General features: G+C 29.3%; 1 protein-coding gene across 2 annotated transcripts in view; it reads right to left on the reverse strand.

The window, feature by feature from the left end:
- Positions 1–7,684: 7,684 nt before the first annotated feature.
- LOC117167604 overlaps positions 7,685–10,791 on the reverse strand; it is a 106,240-nt gene continuing 103,133 nt past the window's right edge. Inside the window, exon 10 of one of the 2 annotated variants that reach the window (XM_033352658.1) lies at positions 7,685–8,250. In XM_033352658.1, coding sequence (XP_033208549.1) covers positions 8,049–8,250 — 202 coding nt within the window. In that variant the 3' untranslated portion in view covers positions 7,685–8,048. The remainder of the gene's footprint in view (positions 8,251–10,791) is intronic. The other variant, XM_033352660.1, reaches the window with a different exon arrangement.

Consider the following 10,791-nt stretch of genomic DNA (forward strand, 5'->3'; position numbering starts at 1 on the left):
TTTGTTTGTTCCCATTATCAATAACCTTTTCCTTTTATTTCAATTGAGAATTTTCTTTTGCATTGTCCATTAGGTGGTGTTTATTATAACTTGAAGAGAAATGATTGCAATAGTAGAAATGGTACTTTTTAACAAATTAAGAAAGTAAATTACATTTCCTGAAAAATGGTAATCTCGTTTCAGAGCAGAAGAGAAGACAGCCAGAAGAAATTACACATGACAAAACCGCAAAAAGCATTTGACAGGTAAGTGTCCTCTTCGAAAACGGCGACATCGTCATTCTCATAGTCGTTTTCGCGCAATGAAAATATGAGGTTGCGTGTGAACAGAAGAAGTTACGAGCATAAATAGGTAACATAATAAACCCAGCTAAAGAAGCACTAACTCATAATGCCCCGGCATGAATATTCAAGATACATGAAGTATAAATTCTCCGAGTGGATATAGATACACCCGCCTTGGCCGTGGTCGCCAACGGGAATAAACGATTCGAGTTCAAATATCAATTTGTTTGTCTGAAAGGATATTGTAGCATAATCACAGAGGAGTGTTTTGTATCGTCCCCAAAGTATACAAAGAACAAGCTTATCGTAATGCTTATGTCGTTAGAAAGTTTCAGGGTGGTCCTAAGTTGACTAGTTTCATCATTCTTTAAAATTAGTTCAGAAGAGGTTTATGATCTGTATTTCAAATTTGCTTTTTGGCGAAATATAATCTAGAAAAATCATGAATTCTTATCTATAATAACCCCGGGTGACGCTAAGTGAAATTCCAAGCAGATATTTCAACAATATTGAACGTAAAGTCATCGAGTTCTTAATAATAAAAAAGGCTGATTTCAAAAAGTGTTTTTTAAGTTTTTATTATTTCAGCCCACCAAAGTACCATAGATACGTATTAGATGAAAATAAGGATTATCCTTATAACTATAAAAAAAAGATCAATAATTAACCAAAAATAGAATGGTTAAATTTTCAGCTAAGAAAATTAATTTTCAACAAAAAAGCAGCAAATCTTCAACAAAATAGTTTAATATTATTTACATTACCTATATAAATTACTTAAAAATATATGCCTTGCTCTGGATTACAAGTGAATTACTCCGCCTTAGAACTGGATTACAAGTGGATTACTGTCGATTACAAAAATTATTATACTGGATTCCTCGAATAAAACCTATTTATATCGGAGTTACGTTGGATTACATCTATACAGAATTAATCTATATTATTTAAGTTTACTCCGGATTGCGTGAAATTACTCTGTATTAAATAAAATTATGGTGGATTACTCCGCCTAAACTAGACTCAACTGAAAAAGATCAATTTCAGCCAGGTAGTTGAATTTCCCAATAAAAAAAATAAATTTCCACGAAAAATGGAATAATTATATCGACACTCGAAGAAGTAATTTTTAGCAAAAAAAAGGGAATTTTTAACATAATAGTTCAATTTCCCCCCTAGGAAATGAATTTTCAATTAGAATGAATCTTCAAACAAATAATGACTTTCAACAAAAAACCTCAACTTTCAATTGAAACATTTTCTAATTAAAAAATTAATTTAAAAAAAAATCAAATTTTTAATAGAAGAGGTAAATTTTCAAGTATGGAGGTAAATTTCTAACTAAAGAAAGATGAATTTTGAACTAAAATGATAAATCTTCAACCAAATTTTTTTTTAATCCAGTGAGTCCACTTTCTAGCAAGTAGTTGAATTTTTAACTGAAAAAATTAATTTTTAACCAAGAAGATTATTTTTCTATAAGAAAAGACGAATTTTCAACACAATACATGAATTTTCAACCAAAAAAGTTCATTGTCAACTAAATAGTCGAATCTTCTATCAAATTCGTTGCATTTTCAACCTAAAAAGATGAATTTTTAACGAAACAGTTAAGTTTCCATTAATAGAAAAACTAAAAATACATTTTTAATTTAAGAAATTATAATTTGGTACCAAAAAAATCGAATTTTCAACAAAATTGTTAATTTTTCAAACCCAAGAAATGAAGTTGCAGGTGAAATAGTTAAATTTTCAGTTAAAAACATCAATTTTTAACCAATAATAAAGTTTTAAAATAAAAAAGAGATTCACCATCAAACAGGTATAGATTAATTTTTAGTTACAAAAAATAATCCTAAAAACTCATAATAGTTTTGTTTTTAACACAAAAAAAAACTTCGAAACAAAATTGTGGAGTTTTCTACATAGTAGATTAATTTTTCATAAAACAGTTGAATTTTTTTCAATCTGCAGAAAAAAACGACTTTTCAACAATATACATGGATTTTTAACCAAAAGAATCAATTTGTAACCAAAGATAGAATTTTCAGTTAAGAAAATTAATTTTAAAAAAATCAACAAATATAACAAAATTATAATATTATTATTACACAATTAAGCCATATCCCGGCTTTCATCTGCGTCTATGCATTTTTTTATGCAAGCTCGTATTTTTGTGACTATTTGGATTACCTACATAAATCACTCCGTGTTAACTGGATTACCTGGATTACAAGTGGATCACTACCCGTAATATAGTGGATTAGTCAAATTACACCGAATTACCAGTTCGGATAACCGAGCGGTCCAACAGATCACCACCCTTCCTGCAATATACCGAGATATGCTATTCGATCCCATTTATGTCGGATATTGGGATGTGTCTCGGATATCCGGGGTGCCTGTGAGTCATTTCGAGGATATTGAAATGTCCCAAGTAGGCCATATAAAAATTTTATTATTCTACTTGTGACATTTGAATATCCCAGAAACATCCCACAGATATCTCAGATATCCTATTGCTGTGAGGGCAGAGTTCCTCCTTTGCTGTGAGCCCCGTATTATTGAATCTAGTCATTCGGATATCATTTTCAAAACCCAACGAAAATTAGAAAAGGAAGCATCGTGGGAAACTATGGCATTTTAAAAAAGAAAAAAATATTTTGCCATTGCCTCGTCCCGAATGCAAAATTGCAAATCCGACGTGGGAATTCGAAGAAGCATCTGGATGCTATCTCTCTCTCTAAGTCCTGATCGTTCATTCGTTTCTCTCTCTCTCTTTCTCTTCATCTAGAGAGTTCGCGCCATGGCCAACGACGAACGCAACTTGCGCGCAATGTTCCTCTCGCATATAAATCCGTGGTTTATGTGACCGCGGTTCAAAGGGTTACTGCTCGTCTGAGTTACGGTTCACCTCGTATTATTAAACACGACCGCGTCCCCGGCCCTCTTACTACCGAATAATCACCAGGTCGGTGTCGTGCTCGAGCTCATCCTTACTGGATACGTGTTTATTTTCGCCTTGCGTTGCGTACACTTTCAACGATTGTACATACATACTACTTTGTTTCGTGGAAGACCAAGCCATGGTTAACCACTAAATTTTCCCTTTTCCCCCATAAACTCATCCCCATGAGAGCCAGACTCGACAGAGTTAACCTAAGTTGTCGCTCATTCTCTTGAGTCTTGAGCATGTATAATGTAATTGAAGATTCTTCCTAGCAATAACTCCGCTCTGCTGCCTTGAGAACACATTATTGTAAGGTTCCTGTTGTCGGTTTCTTTCTTCAGTGATCACAGTGCAAAAAGAGCACAAAAAAATAGTAAAAGTGCCTTCCCCAACTTCTTCCTCTTATACTTCCCCCTCTTCTCACTTCCCTCAGCTAACACTCTCCTTTTCCGACTTCATTTCTTCAGTCCAGACCCTCCCCCCTCACAACTCACCCTTATTTCTCCTCACTTCCCCTCCACTCATTTCCTCTACTTCCTCACCCTTCATTTCCCCAACTAATCCTCCCATTATTTCACCTAACTCATATTCCACAATTCCCCTTACTACCATAATCCCCCTCCCCTATGTCTCCTTATATAGTTTTATTTATTGGCAGTTTCCCTACTTTCTCCTCTTCGTTTCCCTCACTTCCTCTACTTTCCCTCCATATATTTCCCCTCCCATCATTCTCTTCACTTCCCCTAATGCTATCATTCTCTTACATTGCTCTAATTCCTCTCCCCTCGTTTTCACTCACTTCCTCTACTTCCCCTCCCCTCACTTCACCTAATTTCCATCACTTCCCTCTCCTTGGGGGCCTCCCATAAACCACGTGGTTGCATTAGGGGGAGGGGGGGCTCTACAAAATGCCGCGCTGGTTTACATGAATTTTCTGTAAAAAAAATGGTATTTTCAGCAAAAAAAAAATAATTTTCAACAAAATATTCGAGTTTTCAGGCAAAGATAAAACTTTTATTTTTAAAAAATCAACGAAGTAGTTGAACTTTTACCCACGCAATTATCGATGAAAGACACAATTCCTACTTGAATAGATGAATTTTTAGATTAAAAACAATAATATTTTTTAAAAAATAGTTGAATTTTTATCCGAAAAAGATTTTTGCCGGTTTTTCAGCGCCAAAATATGATCTTCTAAATAAGACCAGAATCTTAATTCCGTAACATTTCCAACCAATAAAATTCCCAGATTTGTTTTTAAATTTCTATTCACCAGGTTTCTTTGGTGCTTACTATAAATCAGATTTGAATTTAAATTGAAAACAACTCTAGCACTAAACGTACGCGCGCAAATGCGTATTTCTGTCTCTGAATTTTTATTTTATAATATTAAAAACAAACTACTTAAAAAAGCATAATAAACCTTTTTTAAAGAATAAGAGTTCTAGAAAATTTTGAAATGAACTCGCTTGAAATTTGTTGCAATCTTTTAAAATAACTTAAAATCGTTAAAATCCTTTGAAAATTGGTTTTAATTCCTTCATATCCCTTGCAATCCGTTGGAATAAATCGCACGTACACATACCTAGAAGCATTTAAAAATCCCAAACAACACATTTCTAATATTAAGAGTTCTGAAATTATTTCTAAACGAAATCTCCTAAATCTCTTTGAAAACTTTTTAAATAATCTGAAATGTTTATAATCCTTTGATATTTATGTATATCCTTCATATTCCTTAAAATTGTTAAATTATATTTATTCTCTAAAAAACCCTAGAAATGCCTTAAAACCACTTAAAATACCTTGAAATCTTTGGAAATCTGAGAAATCCATTGAAACATGTAGACATTATTTAAAATTCCATGAATATAAATCGAATTAAATTTCTCTAATCAAAAACGATTAAATAAAATGAATGCGCGAAATACGCGCATTCGCATTACTGGATTTTTATTTTCCTTTATTAAACAAATAAATTATTTGAAAATCCATATTTGAAGATTTTTATATATTAAGGATTCTAACATTTTTTGAAACGAGCTAAATTACTTAAGAAATTATTGATGTTGACATATTGACATGGATGTCAATGTTTTTTACTGATCTGAAGATCTTTGCTGTTTCCATAAATATTGTTCGTCACATATCATTACATTTTAAACGTAAAATTATAAATTACTAAATTTGAATCATCTAACAATAGTCTAATATTACAAAAGCAAAATTGTTTAATTTCAAAAGCTTATTATTTTTAATTGTTTAACCACTAAAAAAATATATTCAAAAAATTCGGAAAAAAACTTTTAATGTTCAAAGAAAAAATACAAAAATTAACTATGGACATTTTAAAATTAATCCCCGATGGATGAAACAATTTTGAATAATTTATTTTTTATTTTTACATTTTAGAATTTAAAAAAAAAACGAGATTTTAGTATTGTTTCGGATTCGAAGGAAAGCTTAGGTTTCTTTATATAAAAAATGGTAAACTAACCAAATACTAACCAAAATACTTCAATTTTATAACCAAAAAGAAGAATTTTCAACAAAACAGTTGAATTTTCAGCAAAATAATTACATTTTTAACAAATTAGTTGAAGTTTTAATAAAATAGTTGAGTTTTCTACGTACAAAGATAAATTTTCAAGCAAATAGTCGAACTTCTAATAAGAAAAGATCAAATTCAACTTAAAATAGTACAATTTTCAATCAAATAGTTAAAGTTTCAAGCCAAAAACACGAATTTTCTAGAAGAGAGTGGATTCCTTATTTCTAAATGTTAAATGTTCAACAAAAGTTTGCTTTTGACGAATGAAGATGAAATTCAAACCAAAATAGTTGCTTTTCTACCATAAAAGATGAATTTTCAATGTAAATTTTTTTTAAAATTAGTTGACTTTTAAACGAAATGGTTGAACTTTTAACCAAATCAAAATTTAACCTACATGTTGATAAATGTTCAACCAAAAGACGAATCTTCAACAAAATATATGAATTTCATTCAAAAAATTAATTTTCAACAACGAAATAATTTTAAACCAATTTTATTCAACAGAGAAAACGAATTTTTACGAAATAGTTGTAAAAAAATGAAATAAATTTACGAAATCTTGTAAAAAAAAATTAATTTGTAATAAAGAAGATAAATATTATACTCAAAGGCGAATTTTCAACGAAGTACATGAATTTAAAAACAAATACGATTGCATTTAAATTTTAAACGTTTAGAAGCTAAATTTGAAAAAAAAATTATTCACAAAATATTTGAATTTTAAGCCAAAAATATATTGAATTTTAAAATAAATAGATCAACTTACAACCAAATATTTAAATTTTCTAACAAAATAGTTGAATTTTCAATGAAAAAGATAAATTTCAACAAATTACAAGAATTTTAAACCGAACAATTGCATTTTCTACACAAAAAATGTTAATTTTTATACCAAAAACATGAGTTTTCTACGAAGCAATTGAATTTTCTACCCAAATTTACGAATTTTGAACAAAAAAGGTAAATTCCAACCAATTAGTTTTATTTCCCAACTAAAAATACGATTTCTCTACCAAATAATTTAATTTTAAACTAAAAAGTTAATTTACAGACAAATAGTTGCATTTTCAACGAAAATAATGAATCTTGAACCAATAAAATTAATTTTTCGCGAAGTAGTTGAACCAAGTAGTTAATTTTTCAACCACAAAACAAAAATACTCAACGAAAAAGGATTTTAATTTCAAATTTTAAAAAAGTTGAATTAAACCAAATACATCCATTTTTAACTAGAGAAGATTAATTTTCAATGAAAAATATCATTTTTAAAACAAAAATAAATTATTTACATTTTAAATTTAAGAAAATTAATTCAGAAAGAATAGTAATGATCAAAAAAAATATTTCAATGTTCATCCAAAGAGATGAATTTTCAACGAAAAATTGTCTAAAATATTGAATCTTAAAAAAAAAACACGTATAACAAAATAGTTCAACTTTTAACCAGGTATAGTTGAATTTTCAGCCGAAATATTTTGATTTATATAAAACATTGAAAATATTTGCATCCACCCAAAAAAGGCAAATTTCCAACAAAAAGGTTCAATCTTTGACGAAAAAATATAGCTTTTAAACAAAATCCAGAAATCGCTAAAATCTCAGCTTCTTTTTTCACAGAAACTTTAATATAATTTGGCATTTTAATCCTTTTTAGTAGAAGAGGGGAAATAAAATAATTCAGTGTAAACTGAAAAAAGGGTAGGTAATTTTCACCCTGAAACACTTTCAACTACTCTTATACAAACCTATCAATATTCTGAATTAAAAAATAAAATTAGAAAGAATACTTTTTTTTTAGCACATCATCTTCTAATATAATGAAGGCACTCTAATTTTAAATCCAACCTTGATTGCGGAAAACTAAATACTAGGAAATGAAATAAAATAGGATATTATTCCAAAAGTATCATTTATTGCACACATCAATGCAAAATAAAAAAAAAACTATTACACTTAAAACATGTATCCGTAAAATAGGAACCTCTAATTGAAAGACGAAGTTCACTAGTTGCAAATCATCTCACACTATCAATAAAAAATAAACTCAAGACTGTATTATCATTCCAAAAGAAGACATATTCTCTTAGAAGAAGTTAATCCAATTTTTCAAAATTATTTCACATAAATACAAAGAATAGGAAAGAACGTTGAGTAGAGAAATCTGGTTTCATTATTCAGACTTTATCGCACCCTATCTATCAAAAATAAATTTAAATTGATCCTATTTACAAAAGCTGGTTTAGAGAAAGAATTATTTGCGTCAATGGGGAGATTTGTGAAATGCATTACTCGGAGTGAAAACTTCATAATCGACGACAGTAAAGTGATACTCGCTCATCAGTAAAGAATTAGAGGCATGTTCGCCGTCGTAGCTGTGGGGGAGATTGCTGTAACTCTCACTGTTGATGTTGCAGTTGTTCGAGATCAAAAGATCCGCACCAGCTCCAAATATGGGCCCAATGCTGAAAAATAAGAAGAATACAAGTTTATAAAAAAAAAATTCCGTAGCTAAGTTAGCCCTAAAACAGCACACTGGTGCGAATTCGCACCACCAAAAATTTTAATGGGCTGATATTTTTTTGTATACCTATTTTTAAGGTCTTTCCCCATCGCGTTAAATATGGCCATAATCCCGCATAAATATTCATTCGCCTGCGAGTAGCGAAGTAACTCGCTTTCAAAGTTTTAAAAGAGTGCAAATTCGCACCAGCGTGCCGTTAGAAGGTACCAAATCGTCTTTTATGAAAAATCGTAAAACATTGTTTCTGTATGTGAAACAGGGCCTTGATAAGAAGTTAAGTTAATTTGTTTATACCTATGTCTATAAATAAAAAAGATAGAGTATAAACAATAATAAATAACATTTCATGTGTCAATAAAAGTAGTGCATGAATAGTACAAATTTTGCAATTACTCACTACTGTTGCACTCTAAATTGATATGATAATAATTTTTTTAAACAATCTTTTGTTTTCTTTTTATACTAAAAATGGCAGAGGAAGGGAGTCTTTACAATTTATAAAATTCTAGGACTATTCTACAGGGTCACTGATCAATCTTTTTACCAATCACCCATTTGGACTGCTTCGCTAAATCATTAAAACATGAATATTTTCCAAATTTTACATGAAATTCTGTATAAAATGAGATCATGGTGAAGCCAATTTGTCTATTTTTTTAGTAGATATGGCAAAAAGAGTGTAAATTTTAATATTTTATTAAATGTTCAATAACTTCCGAAATAATCAACATTTTTCAACATTCTTGGGCTCATTTTAAAGCTATTTTTTCCGCATCACAACAGCTTATGAGTATAAACCGTACACATTTTATTATCGAATTGGTGAACTTGAAGTATAAAAAACAAGTTGGAAAAATGTGAAAACATCTTATTAGTAGGAAAATCAGAATAACAAATAAATATATATTTTGAGGAAATTTCATAACAAGTTCATGATTATATGTTTGATATATTCTACAAAAATATTTTTGCTACCAAAAAGAATACTGCCATTTTTTCCAGTTATTGAATATTTAAGAAAATATGGAAATCTGAAATATTTTTGCAATATCTACTTAAAAAATAGACAAACTTGCTTTATCCAGGGCTCATTTCATACAGAATTTTGAGAGCAATCAAACCTTTAAAGAGAAATTCGTTTACCTCTTGCATAATCAAAATTAAGAGAACTTAATCAGTCACCAAAAAAGAGGTCTTCGAAAGCTTTTGTCTACCCCTGTATACTTCATACAAAAATACCGAAAATCTGACATATCGGGGAAAATGCTTAACATAATTGTACGCATTAACATACTTTTTTAATGAAAAAACATCTTTCTAAATAAGGAATCGCGTTAGTTTTATTTCAATACCTTTACGCTTGTAAAAATTATGATTTTTTCTTGAAAAAGTCTATTTTTCAAGAACACTTTTTTTTAATAACAAATTTCCTATAACGTAATATAATTTTCAATAAATTTAAGCTGCTTCAATGGATGGGGCGAGAAATTTTACCCTAAAATCGTATACCATACGTATATTTTGAATAATATTTTCATCTCCAAATCTTCAGATGAAATCACAACATCCCAATTCGCACTAGTGTGCCGTTTACGTATGCAGTGTTGAAGTGTGCCATTTTCTAGGGTTTATTTTGAGCCCAATTTCTATAGTGGATCGTATGTCAATTTCCGGCTCAAAGTTAGTTTTAGATAATATGCCCATTAGGGTGGTACAAAAATGCTCTAATGGAGAATTTAAATAACTCCATGAATTTTTTAACAATTCTTTTCAAATAAATGTAACTTATTTAAACAATTAGTTCTCAAAAAAATGTACAAAATAATCGTATTTTCTGAATGAACTGTAATAGTTGGTCATTGTTTGGAGTAGTGCAGTTTTTTGTTTACATTTTGTAATGATTTAAACAATTCATTCTTGTTTATTTTGAAAATATGTGAAAATTGAACGAGAGATAGATATCCACTTTTTTCTCAAATTAGTATCTTGTGCAACTTTTTGTTGAATAATTACATTATTTTGATACATTTCTTCTAATGTTTAACAAATTTTTATTTCTTAAAACAATTTTTATTTTCTCAAGCAGTTTTCTTTTGATAACTTAAAATATACATATAAAATAGAATACATAACATTATTTTTCTAAAATTATAGTGTACAGAAATAATATAATAACCATTTTTTATTGTTTAAACAAATATAACTTGTTTAAACAATTTTTTTCAAAAATATGTTTGAAATCGTATTTTCTGAATTAAACCTAATTTTGAATAATTTCGACGATCAGTAAATTCTGTTTAAAACTTCATGGCATAGTTTAAAAAATTTTGATTCATAAACCATCCATACTAAATTTGAATCAAATTTAGAAAAACAATAATTTTGGGAAGTCCAAAGTGGGTTTATGCCAGGAAGGTCATGTACGGATCAAATATTTAGCTTACGGCAAATAACAGAAAAAAGTTTGAGAGTAGGAAAAAAA

The sequence above is a fragment of the Belonocnema kinseyi genome, chromosome 2, assembly GCF_010883055.1.
Source record: "Belonocnema kinseyi isolate 2016_QV_RU_SX_M_011 chromosome 2, B_treatae_v1, whole genome shotgun sequence".
Taxonomy (NCBI): domain Eukaryota; kingdom Metazoa; phylum Arthropoda; class Insecta; order Hymenoptera; family Cynipidae; genus Belonocnema; species Belonocnema kinseyi.